The sequence below is a fragment of the Catharus ustulatus genome, chromosome 1 (assembly GCF_009819885.2).
Source record: "Catharus ustulatus isolate bCatUst1 chromosome 1, bCatUst1.pri.v2, whole genome shotgun sequence".
Lineage (NCBI taxonomy): Eukaryota > Metazoa > Chordata > Aves > Passeriformes > Turdidae > Catharus > Catharus ustulatus.
In genome coordinates this window covers 50,389,283-50,403,599 of record NC_046221.1, presented here as the reverse complement: position 1 = coordinate 50,403,599, position 14,317 = coordinate 50,389,283, and the positions used below count along the sequence as shown (strand labels likewise).

At 42.1% G+C, this 14,317-nt stretch overlaps 1 protein-coding gene across 35 annotated transcripts in view; it reads left to right on the top strand.

Annotated features, from left to right (window-relative positions):
* Positions 1-14,317, top strand: part of CLASP2 (cytoplasmic linker associated protein 2) — a 184,312-nt gene that overhangs the window by 156,040 nt on the left and 13,955 nt on the right. For all 35 annotated transcript variants that reach the window (XM_033057754.2, XM_033057745.2, XM_033057675.2 and 32 more), the window contains 5 exons: positions 2,397-2,560; positions 3,240-3,318; positions 7,981-8,124; positions 13,717-13,860; positions 14,209-14,315. In XM_033057754.2, the coding sequence (XP_032913645.1) occupies positions 2,397-2,560; positions 3,240-3,318; positions 7,981-8,124; positions 13,717-13,860; positions 14,209-14,315 (638 nt within the window). The remainder of the gene's footprint in view (positions 1-2,396; positions 2,561-3,239; positions 3,319-7,980; positions 8,125-13,716; positions 13,861-14,208; positions 14,316-14,317) is intronic.

The window sequence follows — 14,317 nt, the reverse complement described above, 5'->3', positions numbered from 1 at the left end:
TTAAAAGGGAACCTCAGGGATGATCTGGTCCAACCTCTATTGATAAAATGAATCTGAATTTCTTTTTTATTTCTTGTGTAAGTTTGGAGGCACTTCTTTAAGATATACTTGCCTGGATTTTTTCCACTTTATGGTGTGAGTTTGCTTTCCTTGACTTGCTGATCAACATGAAAAGAATTTAATTTCTCAGCGAAGAAGGCGTGCAACAGCATATGCCAGTTCCTCCTTATTTGCATCAGTGGAAGAAAGTCTACTTCCATGGCGTAGTGTGTGCAGCTGTGTGAGATGTGATCATAATTTGGGATTTTCCATTCTCACAGAAGCAGCAGCTTTTGGCCTAATGACAAAGCAGATCAGCTGCGGGAGGAAGTGGGTTTCCAACCCTTGCTCTGCGCCAGCCACTTCTAGCCTTGCACCCATGCCATAAATACTCAGGAGGCAATATCTGTCCAACCCTTTTTGCACCACAGCAATACGTCTGTGCCCAACCCTCTGCTCGAGCGTATACAGTAATTTCACGACTATAAGGCGCACCCTTTTGACTAAAATTTTGGCCCAAACCCGGAAGTGCACCTTATAGTCTGGTGCGCCTAATATAATGTACAAAGTTAGGAAGTTTGCCAACCCAGAAATGTGAGCCGTGAGCCATGGGGGGAGCCAGCAGGGCCGCGGCAGCTGGGTGAAGGTGGGGCTGCGGGGCCACGGCTGCCAGGTGGAGGCGGGGCCGCAGTGCCGAGGCAGCTGGGTGGAGGTGGGGCTGCGGGGACGTGGCAGCCAGGTGAAGGCGGGGCCACGGTGCCACGCCTGCTGGGTGCAGATGGGCCTGCGGGGCCTCAGTGCCGTGGCAGCCGGGTGGAGGCGGGCCTGCGGGGCCGCGTTGCTGTGGCAGCCAGGTGGAGGCAGGGCTGCGGGACCGCGGTGGCACGGCTGCTGGGGGCAGGCGGGCCCATGGGGCAGAGGTGCCATGGCAGCCATGTGAAGGCGGGGCCGCGGTGCCGTGACAGTCGGGTGAAGGTGGGACTGCAGGGCTGCGGTGCCATGGCTGCTGGGTGAAGGCGGGGCCGCGGCGCCGTGGCAGCCAGGTGGAGGCGGACCCACGAGGTTACAGTTCCGTGGCAGTCGGGTGGAGGCGGGCCCAGGGCCCCGTGGCTGCCGGGTACAAGCGGGCCCGGGGGCCCACGGCCGCCGGGTCGAGGCAGAGCCTCGACCAGCAGCCGCACGGGGGAAGCTGGGGACGGATCCTTGCTGGAAAAAAAAAAAAAACAAAAAACGAATGCGCCTTATAGTCCGGTGCACCTTATATAATGTACAAAGTTGCGAAATTTGCCGACTCCCGGGGGTTCGCCTTATAGCCCGGTGCGTCTTTTGGTCGTGAAATTACTGTATTGTGAAGGAACCTTTTTCTGCCGAAACACCCATTTTTGTTGTCAGAGAAACAGGAAGCACAGGACCACTCAAGTATAGAGTGTATACATCCTGATTTCAGTCTTAGGTCTGGAAAAAACTTAAAATTAGTGAGACATAGTACAAGAGCTGTTTAAACAAAGTTACCTGTTTGTCACACCCTCCTTGACCCCTTCCCTCCAAAAAGCCCTTTTTCCTGGTGTGAGTCCAATTAAAAAATATATGGTTTTGGTTCTTTTGGTTTTGTTGTTTGTTTGGGGTTTTTTTTTTTGGTTGGGTTTTTTTTTGTTGGTTTTTTTTACCTTATGCAGTCTTTTCAACATTATTTGTTGAAAAGAAGACAATGGATGTTTTTACGAAAGTACTTCTGTGTTTTAAACGCCTGCCAATCTGAAATCTATTGTGGCTTTTTTCCCTACTGTGGTGAATAATTTTGGGATACCTGCAATAGCAGAAAAAGCTTGTTCTGTTCTATAAGTATTTTATGTAAAGGAATTGGCCAACTGTCATGATTTTGCAGTATTTAGTAATGCAGATATTTACAATTAATATTTTTCTAAAGAATTGTAACAGCTTTTTTGGTTTTAAAGAGAATGTGTGTTTGTAGTCTTTGAGGAATATGACAAATGAATTTATGATGGAGCTTGAAAGGGTGAAAAATTAAGTTTTACTGGAAAAATTGAGGTTGCGCCAGCCATCACAGTAAGCATTCCTTTTCTTGACGAAACTGCATGGAATACCTAGTTGTCAAACTTCTACAGAAGTCGGCTAACATTTCCAATGTACTGTTATATCAAAATCCAGTGAAAAAGCAAGGCAGATTTCTTTTTTTCCTTTCTTTTTTTTCTTTTTTCCCCGCTTGGCTGCAAAACACTGCCTTTCTCTGCCTCTGATTCCCTTACTGCTTTCTTCGTTTGTAAGTTCAGCATATGTCAGTGTTGTTCCCTCTTTTGCCCCATCCTACCCTCTTTCCATCTTCTTCTGCCTTTTAGGTGTTCAGTATGTTTTTGGAGACACTGGTTGACTTCATCCAGATCCATAAAGAAGATCTGCAGGACTGGCTGTTTGTGCTGCTGACACAGCTGTTGAAAAAAATGGGTGCTGATTTGCTTGGGTCTGTACAAGCAAAAGTCCAGAAGGCACTTGATGTCACAAGGTAATGAGCTCTTAAGAAAGTAATGGTAATGTAATTGTTAGCTATTTTCAAGGTTTTTTCCTGCTTTAATTTTTTTAGGTGTGCTGTTTGATTTCTGGAAAAATGCACAGCTCATAGCAGATCTTGAAACTTTAGTACACCTTGTTTCAGCATTTTGGTTTCATAAAATGACTCTTAATTGAAAGGGTTTGAGTCCTCAGTGCTGAACAATTAATATGATTACAAAATGTGCATCTGAGCCATGTATGTTTGTTGTATCGCCTTGTGTTCAGTGATGTAGAAATTGTGTTTAAACTTCTATATTTTGCGGTAAAATTTTCACTGGAATATTCATCTCTGTATCAGCATTAACTTTTAAGGAGTCGTGGTAATAATGGATTTGCTTCTGTCTTTCCTTCCTTCTCCCCATACTTCACTAACAGCCTGATTTAGAATCAGAATTCTAGCATATCATTATTGTATCATTCTGCATTACTTGCATTATCTATTCTAGCTATAATTGTTTTATAGCAGGAATTCCTTAAATCTTGTCCTTAACATGCTAGGTAAATGTTTCTGAAAGGTCAGATACAGTGGCAACTGGTAGCAATTTCAGTTTTGATGAGAATCGTGAGGGCTTATTTGGTGCCTCTCAACAGTTCTTAAAAGCATAACTTAACATTATTTTGTTTCTTTACAGGGAATCTTTTCCAAATGACCTCCAGTTCAGTATTTTAATGAGATTTACTGTTGACCAGACTCAAACACCTAGTCTGAAGGTAAGACTTTTTAGGCTTGCTTTGCAAGCAGAAATCATCATTAATAGAAATTTGCTTGTCTTAATTTTGAATTTGGATTGTTATTTTTTGTTTTGTGTAAAAACAAAGAAAAAAAGTTTTCAATTAGTGGATTTTGTTTTTATAAACTTTCAGACAGTCAAGCCAGCACTGCAGGACCAGCTTCGCTCTTTTTGGAGCTCAAAGGTTTTTGTCTGAATTACTGTCGTTATTCTTAACCCTCTGTGAAACTCTTACAGTATTGCCAATAATTTTTATTTGAATGCAATGTATGTTGTTACTAACCTTTGCGGGAAACTTTAAGCATGCGGATGCTCAGTTTTAAACAAGACACTATTATGAAAATGTTTGCTGCGAGAGAGATCTAATAAAAACACAGTACAGTAAAAATGAGCAACAAAATGTGGCTGCCTAACATCAAGCTGGTTATGCAAACCTCTATCACGTCTTTTCTAATTTTATGTTTGCAATTTCCCATACTTTTTGCCTAGTTCATATTTGTTTTTGCCTGTGTTCAGTCTGATAGGCCTTGAGTTATTTTAAATTATTCTAATATTAACGTGAACTTGAGTTACTGTTTTAAAAATCAGCTCCTTCTGTGGTACACTCCACTGAAAACAGTGTGTAGCTTTATAATTATACACACATTTTTACCTAAGAATCTGTAGTCTATAGACCTGCCAGCATGTCTGAAAAGTAAAAATGTATTCTGTAGTACATTTACAGTTCCAAAGAGTGTTGATTTTAGAACAAATGCATCAAATCCTAGGGAGATTTATAAGTGACGAGAATGGGGAAATAACAAGCATGTGATACCTGGCAACTTCTGCTCTATCCTGCACGAAATATTTTTACTCAGTTTGATACTGCACAAGAATATGACTTTTCCAGAGTTATGTTGAACCTAAAGTCACATAATATGCCTTTTTTGTCTACAATACAGTAAAACTTATATTTTTAAGCTTTTGAGGACAGTTGATACGTTGACCACTGTTGCTTCATAGAGCTGTGTTAAAAAGGGACTGCTGTCATTTATTGAAGACAGCAAATGAGGTAGTAAAAATCAGTTTGTTGTTTAAATGAATCCTTGGAACACATTGAGAGTGGTTTTATTTCACTTGGTTTTCTGCCCAGGAAGGTGAGTTTCATAGTTGAGATGTTCTTTTTCCACTACTACAGTAGTGTATAGCTGTTAAAGGTGTATCAAGCACATTTCAAAGCTGAGAGTGTAGATTTGGAACGAGACATGGACTTCTACTAGACTGAGTTCAAGATTGGCCTAGAAGGAATTCAGAAATATGAAATACTTGATGGGAAGACATTCTGAAAATGATTTTGAGAGGGAATTCTGAAATCAGGATGCTGGTAAAAGTTACCTCCATAGAAGAACACCTGTTAGTTTAAAGCAAAATCAAGAATATTTAGAATGACGTTTTGGGACAGTAAATTATGTAACTGTTTAAGAGAAGGTAAACTTTTTTCCAGAAGAAAGTGGAATCTGCCCCCTACTTCCTTTTTATGTGGTAACTACAACTTCAGGATTCAGACAGTGAAGTTATTACCCACAGATCAGAAGTATCTATTTAATATCCACATTATTGAGTATTTTGCCTAAATGCCATCTTCAGTGCACCCAGATAGAATAATTGATATAATCAGTTGAATAGTTGATGTGATCAAAACCCACAGAATAATTGATAATCCTAGAGGACTACTCCAGTTCTTGAAGTCTTGAGCTTTTGTTCTTTGATAAATGATTATCTCATTGCTTTTCTTCTAGGAATAATGAGAAACAGCATTCGATGTGACAGAAAAAAGTCAGAGAAGGGATTTTCAGCATCCCAAAAGATGGTCAGATAGGAGGGATGGTATATCAGAAATTCGAGCTGTGCAACAATTCCCTTCTACAAATGACATTTCCTTCTGGTTTTCACATGATAGTAGTAAATAATCCTGATCCTTTGGAGTAAACTGTCATTGTCATCTTACACTTAGAAAGACAGCTAAGTCTCAGACAATAAAATTGATCTTTTAGAGTGGCCACAGAGGTGGATTTGGATAGCTGGGCAGTAAGAACACCAACCACCGAGAAGATAGAATTCTACTGAACTAATCTCTGGAGGATGCAATTTAGTATAATGTGCTATCTGTCATACCTCTACAGTCATTTTACACTTAAGCCTGGTGAATAGCTTACACAATTTAGAGGTGCCAGCTGTATGTTTGGATGGGCATAGGAGTTAAATATTCTAGGTAGGATATAGCCTATTTAGCTTATTTTTGTTAGTGGAGAATATATGGTTTCCAAAGGATGGGTATTGTCCTGAAATACCCTTCCAGCCATCACTTCATTTTTCTTGGGTTTCATATCACCCTCAGTGGGGAGTTGATTTAAGCATTGTTACCAAAGTTCAAGTTTCTGGACCCTTCTTTACTTTGAAAATACTGATTTTTTGACAAAATTTTTTTGCCACAGTTGATGAGAAGATTTTTTTTAACCTAAGTCAATATTAAAATTTCTGGATTTAAAAAAACCCTGAGTACCACAGAGTCGCAACTATGAGAGTGCCCTCCGAAATTTATCTTTAGTGTATATTTTAGTCATTTGGTTATATAATGGCACAGGCAACCACTCCTAAGTATTCAGTAACTTAGAGACAGATGCCTGGGATGTGGCACTCTGAAAGTGACAGTATTGAACAACTTCATAGAGAGTGGTTTCATCTTAACACAAAATTCATTGTAAGAATTCTGGAGATGCTTTCATTTCAGTCCAGAAATCTTTCTCTCAGAAAGATTAAATGCTTTATTGAGGAGTGAAACAGATTTTTGAAAACGCTAGCCTTTTTATTTCTACATTTCAACTCTGTATATAGTGACCTGGAAATATTGGAAAAGATACTTCTAAAGTAGATTTGCTGCTCTTATGGAGTTTTACTTCAGCGTGGGGTTTTTAGTCTGTAATAATACTGGCTATTATGTCTGACCACAGAAAGGTGTAACCCTTACAGAATTTCTTACCTCAAAAGCAATTAGTAAAAAATGCTTTTTTCAAAACAGCTGTCAAGTTCAGCTTTGGGAATCTGTCTCACTGTGAAAACTCTGTTACAAAGAACTCCCTCCCTTCATAGTCTGTTCAGTGCTGTTCTGTTTGAGAGCCTCCATCTTTGCAGAAGGCTATGCAAGTTCCTCAGGAAGCAGTTCAAATGCTAAATAATCCTGCTCTCTCAGATACAACACTTCAGAGTCTTCTTCAGTGGGAGAAATGCCTCTGGGTGTTGCAGTCCTTAACAGCAACCTTTTCAAGTCTTACATTGGATTTATTTAAATCCTCAACTGTCAAATTCAGTGGTGCCACAATGGTTTCCCTATGTAATCCAGAAATGTCAGTTATTGCTTTAAATTTGGAAAGCCATGTGACCTAAGGTTTTTTTGCTGCAGAGATGTTCATGGCTGGTTTTTTACCTTGGAAAATTGCTAGCAAATAGTATGCATTTGTGGATATTGAGCTGCATAAGATGAAAGCCTTCAGCTGCTGCTTGATATAACTTCAGAGAAGTTGAGCATTAACAGCTACTTTGAAAATGAAGTGTATCTTGAGTTTTTAATAGCTTGCAAGTTCTATGACCAAGAGAAATTTCTAAATGGCTTTGCTCAGAACACTTGTATTACAAACCGTGAATGACCAGAAATACACCCAGAACTCTTTTTCTTTAATAATGATGGACACAGGTCTCTCCCTCCTGGCAGGTGTTTTTGGTTTGCTATAATTACTAGTGGAAATAAAAGCAGCTAAATCTGATAGATGTCTTTCATTGATAGATTGGGTGACAAATTTGAGGCAGTAGGAGCTGAGGAAGTAAATGTTTTAGACATGTACAGGCATAATAGCCCTTTGCCCAAAACTGTACAGTGGTGCAGTATTGAAGAAACAAGAGAGAGGCTGCAGTCTGGGATGTACAAAACAGCAATTCTGCATAAGGAGTAAAACAAGCTTGTGGAGTAAGAGAATGATCAGATAAATGAGGGGGTGCAGGAGGTTTTCTGTCCTGCTGGTAAATCCATGTCTCTATCATCTAAATATATTCAAAACAAAGTGTGCATGTGACATCTTAAATCTTTCCTAGAAATTCTATTCCATACGTTTTTAGTATTTAATGGGAAGATTCCTGTGACTTATTTCCAGAGACTGTGACTACTCAGCCTGATGTTTTATGAAAAAGCACTGGGTGTTAATTACCTGATAGGAGCTAGTAAGAAGTGATCATTGATTGATCAGATGGTGTCCATTTTTCATTTAAGTACTTGAAAAACTTTCTTAATAATTCTGAATGAAGCTTTTCTTAATTTCTTTTTTAAAATATAAGCTTCTGCATATGCAATGATTTCTGTCTTTTAGTTGCTAACAGTGAAATGTAAGCTTTCTATGAGTATTTGAATTTCTGTAGAATAACTTCCTTCTTCAAATGTTAAATCCACTTGTAAATTGTTTTATTACAAAAATATATATATTAATGCTGAAAATATGTAGTTTAATTGGAAAAAAAATCTTTGTTTTAGGGAATGAACACTCTAGTCTGTGAGCTCAGTTGTTCTTGCAGCACACCATTTTCTTGGTCCACCTGACTCTGTTTCTCTTTGCAGGTCAAAGTTGCAATCCTTAAATACATTGAAACTCTTGCACAACAAATGGATCCAGGAGATTTTGTGAATTCAAGTGAAACTAGGTTAGCAGTGTCTCGAATTATCACCTGGACCACAGAACCTAAAAGCTCAGATGTTAGGAAGGTATGTTTGTTAATGTGTCCTTAGAATTGCAAAACATTCCAGGTAATTAAGAATATTTAAGTAAAAATTTTAAATTAACATCTCAAAACTCTCCATTACAGTTGTGTTTTTATATATGTTAATATGTTGAGATTCTGTTTCATAATATATCATTCTTCATTGCAAGTACTATCTAGTACTAAAATCCCTTCAGTGGCCATTTTTTGTACAGTTTTAATATTACTTCAGAGACCACCTTCTGTGATACTAAATAGCGTATTTGTAACAGGAGTGAGTGGTAAATTTATTAGATAACTCAGTCTGATATATCTGTTACATTCTCTAGAGTCCTTTATTTTTAACAACAGGTATGTAGATAGCTGTTGGACAAAGAAAGTTGGTGCTTTGATAAGGTAGTATCATAGACTTACTCTTGTAATGCGGCACTTCCAGTGCAAACCTCCCTTTTCCATATAATGGTGTGAAGTGAAAAATAACATTTGTGAGCTACATAGATATAGCAGGGATATTAAATAACCATAAGAAATGTAGTACTGCAGTCTTCGGAAGGGGTTTCTAAACAGGACTTCAATTTGTAGAAAGCAAAAGATCTTTAAATTTTATGTGCAGTTTGATGGAATAGTTTTGTTGCTCTGATGGTTACAGATCATACTGTGTCATTGCCATTTCCTGCATGTTAACCCTACAAAAATGTTTTATCTTATATGGTTCCTCAGTGTGTCTATGACACAGACAGCTAACTCTTCTCTCTCTTTTTCTGTCTATTTCTGCAGTTAGAAAAGGTGCAACAATTAATTTCTTTAGATTTGTTTTGCTAATTTCAATTAAGTTTGAGTTTTAGCAGGTTCATCTTTCCTGGAAAGAGCAACTTCCTTTGTTTAGGAGGGCTGTAGGAGAGAATAATAGAACTGTCTTAAAAATTGCAATGTGAAAAAAACAAAAATAACTTACAAGACTTCTTGGTATCTAGAATGTTTGTAATACATAATAAAAAACATCAGTGAGTTTTTATATTGGAGGTAATGTTGTAGTCATTTGCTTCTTGTAAAATGTCATGAGTTTGAGAAAACAGTAATAGATTACATCCAGTGAACTTTTCTTGCCTGGGTATCATGTTCTAGTAGGATATAAAAGATCATAAAACAGGTGGAGAATTGAAGCAGCACTATCTTCTAAATTAGTGAAGTTTTAGTACTAAGACACGTGGCAAGCTGTCTTATCTGATGGTTCGTAACTTATAAGCATTTTTATGTCAATAAGTAACTGAATTATGGAAAGAATTACCAATGAGTTAAATCATCTGGAACACCTTAATTATGTAAATTGGATTTTATTTTTTTGTTCTGTAACACAGCTCTTTGAGGCAAATAACTGCATTAATCCTTAGCTCTTGAAATTAGAATTTTGCCAGCAAGAAGTCAAAAGAGTTATTCTGGTAGTATAAAATTTTTAATTCTCTTAACAATCTTCTCAACCTGCTATCACAGGCTTTTTAATTTTATTTAGTTTAATAAGCTTTATAGCGCTTTGTGTGATTTCTTTAAATTAAAAACTTTTTCTCAGTAGTTTCTGTATAATTCATGGATTTGGTTTTTTCCTTAGCAAAAACAGTTCCAGTACTAAGTATTATGAAAAGTCCTAGCTTATTAGTCTGAAAATTGGGTACTCTTAGTGTTGTTCACTTGGCATGGGACTTCTTTCTGGAAGGTAAAGTTCTGTTTCAGAACGCAGATTCCTTCTAAGACTAGAATACTTCTGGAAAGAGTTTGAATCTATTCTTAAAAATCTTCTAAGAAGAACGCAAAACCAAAGAAATATTTATAATCCTTATTTCAGTCTTTTAATGATGATCTCTGTGTGAGTGAATTTAAATGTCAGGAGAGACCTTATGCTGGGGAGAATAAAACCTCCAAATACTCTAAAATGCGGGGCTTCTTTGTTGAGGAAGAGAGAGAAAGTAGGTTATTGTGTTAAACCTTCAGCAAGTCAGTATCAATTCTGATACTTCAGGGAGAGCTTAATTTTAGGCAGACTTGATGGTATCAGTTTGTATCCTGATACAATCCTTATTCTCTTTTCTTAATAGCAGTTTAAATAGACTGTGTTTCAGTACACAGTATTAAGGAGTGGAGACTGGCTAACCAGAAAGTGGTGATTCCCAAACCTCTGCTCAGCTGCTGGATTTATCTTGGTTTTGCTTTGTGTCAATTTTGTTTAAAAGACTGACCATTAAAAATTACAAGGACAAGAGAAACATCAGACTACAGAGGACATTCAGGGTGATCACTTGAAGGGAAGTTGTCAAAGAGAAGAGGAAATCAATGTTAAAGAAAACAACCAGTCAGGAGTATGCAAAAGATAATTTGTAGCAATCTGACATGCTAGGATTTTTGTCATTAATACTGAGATCTATGAAGGTATGTGTGCTCGTACCTTGGCTTTCCACTTCTAATTTAAAAATGCTCCAGTTCATTGCTCTGGAAACAAAAGGAGGGAAATAAATGTCTAAAAGAATTTTCTAAACTACCGTAATTTCACAATTATAAGCCGCACCATCTTGACTAAAATTTTGCTCCCACCTCGGAAATGCGGCTTACACTCAGGAGCGACTAATATAGAAAAAAGTTCGGAAATTTCCAACCCTGGAAGTGCCAGCCAGGGTGCTGAGCCGAGCACCTGCCAGTAAAACCCGGGATTTTGCGATTGTTACAAATTGGTTACAGTAATTTCACGAATACAAGCCGCACCAATTTGACCAAAATTTTGGTGGAAACCCGGAAGTGCGGCTAATATTCCGGGGCGGCTAATCTATTAACAAAATTCTAAAAGCTGCCAACACGGAAGTGAGAGCCCGCGGCAGCCCCAAGCCAAGCTGGAGCCCGGCCGGCCCCGGCAGAGGTGGGAAAGCCTGGCAGAGGCGGGGCCAGCAGTGTGGGGGCGGGCGGCAGAGCCTGAGCCAGCAGGGCGGGGCAGGGAGGGCGGCAGAGCCTGAGCCAGCATGGCGGGGGAGCCCGGGAGAACTGGGGCTAGCAGTGCAGGGGAGCATGGCAGAAGCAGGAAGGCCGGCGGGTGGGGCTGCCTGGCAGCGGGGGAAGCCCAGCAGAATCGGGGCCAGCAGCGTGGGGGAGCCCGGCGGTGCGGGGGCCTGCAGTGCCGGCCAGGGCGAGGAAACGCGGCGGCGGTGCAGACGGGAGGGGGCGGCCGGCGAGCCTGGTGGCGGCGGCGGCAGCCCTGCCGGCGGGGCGAGCGAAAGCGGCGCTCGCGAAGCGCCGCCGCCGCTCGCGGAAGCGCCGCCGCCGCGAGCGAAGCGCCGCCGCCGCGAGCGAAGCGCCGGCGCCGCGGGGCGGAAGCGCCGCCGCCGCGAGCGAAGCGCCGGCGCCGCGGGGCGGGCGCGGCGCTCGCGAGGCGCGGCGCAGGGCGAGCGAAAGCGGCAGCGGGGCGGGCGGCGAGCCCGGCGGCGGCAGCCCTGCCAGCCGGGCGAGCGAACGCGGCAGCGGGGCGGTGCTGACGGGAGAGGGGGGCCAGCGAGCCCGGCGGCGGCGGCAGCACCAGCCGGCCAGCCCCGCCGAGCCGTGGCGCTGAGCTGGGCCACCCGGCCCCGTCGGCAACCATGAGCGGGCCGAGCCTTCCTGGCCCCGCCCCGAGCCAGTAAAGCCCGCTATGCCGCGATCCTGTTACTAATTGGCCAATTTGTGAAAGCTGCGCACGGATTCTCGCGACGAACGAAAGTGCGGCTAATATTCGGGGTGCGGCTTATCTATTGACAAAGACAGCAACATTGTCGAGGCACCGGGGGTGCGGCTTATAATCCGTGCGGCTTGTATTCGTGAAACTACTGTACTCTGTTGCGCGGTGGGTGCTGGCAGCCAGGGGGAGGAGGCAGAGGGCTTCTTCCTGCTGACTCCACGGCCCAGGGGAGCATCCCCGCCTCCCACCGGCGCCGCAGGAGCGAGCGGGCTCCATGCCTGCCTCCCACTGGCGCCGCAGGAGCAGGTGGGCTCTGTTCCCCCCTCCCACTGGCGCCACGGGAGCAGGCGGCCTCTGTGCCCACCTGCTGCTGCGGGAGGTGGGGGACTCCATGCCCGCCTGCTGCCGCAGGAGCAGGGGTGGTCCATCCTCGCCAGCCGCCACGGGAGTGGACCGGCTCCATCCCCGCCTGCCGCCACAGGAGCAGGGGAGCTCTGTCCCCACCTGCCGCTGCGGGACAGCGCCAGGCCAGGGCGAGCGAGCGCGGTGGCAGTGGCAGCCAGTCCCAAGCAGCCCCGCTGAGCGGCAGCGCTGGGCTGGGCCACCTGGCCCCATCAGCAGCCCCGAGCAGGCCGAGCCCACCCAGCCCCAAGTCGAGCCAGTAAACCCTGCGATCCCGCGATTCTGGTGCTAATTAGCAACTTTGTTGCACGCAGGTCCTTGCTGCGAACAACAGAGCGGCTTATAATCAGGTGCGGCTTATATATCGACAAAGACCTAAAGGTTGCCAACACCCAGAGCTGCGGCTTATAATCAGGTGCAGCTTGTAATCATGAAATTACTGTACTTACTTGGAGTTTATTGGTGGTTAGGCAAGCTGCCTCTCATTCTGTTTAGCATGAGGCATTGTTTCTCTCCAGTGCATGGCAGACCTTGATGGTGAGCTGTGTACACGACACATAGTTGGTTAATCTTGCTACCACAGTCTTACTGCAAATAAGTAATTCTGGAGAACTTCCTCCAGCTCTTTTTTGCACTTGTTAGTTTAGTTACTATGATGACAGGTGTGTTACACTATCCACTGAGTCTTTGTCAAAACAAGCATTACTTAAGTCATTCAATCAACAATTCTGGTGATACAGAGAATCCAACTATTGTGTAATTTACTGTGTTGCTTTGTCAGGAGATATCTCATTTTTTTTACTGAGGAGAAAAAAGCCCAAACATATGTAAAATATGCTGTAGGATGAAGGTGATGGTAAAGATGAACTGATTAAGTTGAGAGTATGGAAGGTGACATGCAGTACAAACACTCTCCACAGTTTTCATGTTCAGAATATGTAGCAGTTAAATTTAATTGCCCATTATGTTTGCTTACCTTTTAGAAATGTTAAGGGAAGCAGAGGCACTAGCTAACTAGCTTGACTGTAGGGTAAGTTCCAAGGATTATCAAGTGATCTGCTGTGATCACTACCATCTCATTCCAGATTAGGGTATCTTGTTTGATTGGGTTTGTTTTAATTTCTGCAGTGCTAACTGTTCCTTTTCAAGCAAGTGTGTTACCATCTGTAATTACCACTTGCAGAACTCAGTAGAAAAGATCACTTGCTTGCTCCTGCCTGTGTGTTTCATTTCTCTCTCTAAATTTTTTCACCCAAACCCTTAACGCCGTTTTGCAAATTCCTTTTTTTTTTTTCCTGAGTAAGGATTTAATTTATCAAAATCAGAACTTCCAGCTTACCAGCAAATATGAATTTCTTTTGTTCACATTTGTTAACATCTTTATTCAAGCTTGATTAAGACTTGAGTCACATTTTGTGATTGCCACTCATTATAGCATCTTTGGCTGATAATATTACTTTGAAACTCTAATTAATGTCTTCAGTTTGTGTTTTCGTCTTGTAGGCTGCACAGTCAGTGCTGATTTCCCTTTTTGAGCTCAACACTCCAGAGTTCACAATGCTGTTGGGTGCTTTACCAAAAACATTTCAGGATGGAGCCACAAAGCTTCTCCATAATCATCTCCGGAATACAGGCAACAGTGGTCAGGTATCCACACTTGTGTTACTCTTCTTTCTGAAGTTACTATGTAGATACCTATCTTAGTAGCTCTCCATGGAATCTCTATTATTTTACCTCTGGGGTTACAGTTTCTGTGTTGCTTCCAAGTGACTTAATAAGTTTGAATGTGCTTCCTAAAAGTAGTTTCTTGTACTTTCTAAGTTCAAAGTTACAAAGGGTTGAAGTTACTAGTAATGGGTTAGACAATCCAGGAATTTACTTGAAGTTCTTTAAATGTTTCTGGGCACCAGAAAATAAATATAATAATAAATGTAATAAGTTGAAGGGGAAGCTTTTAGTCCTACTAGAGTATCTTTTCTCACCTCTCCTCTCCAGGGATCAGTGGGAAGTCCTTTAACAAGACCTACTCCACGCTCCCCGGCAAGTTGGGCAAGTCCTCTCACTTCCCCAACCAATACATCACAGAACGCTTTGTCACCAAGGT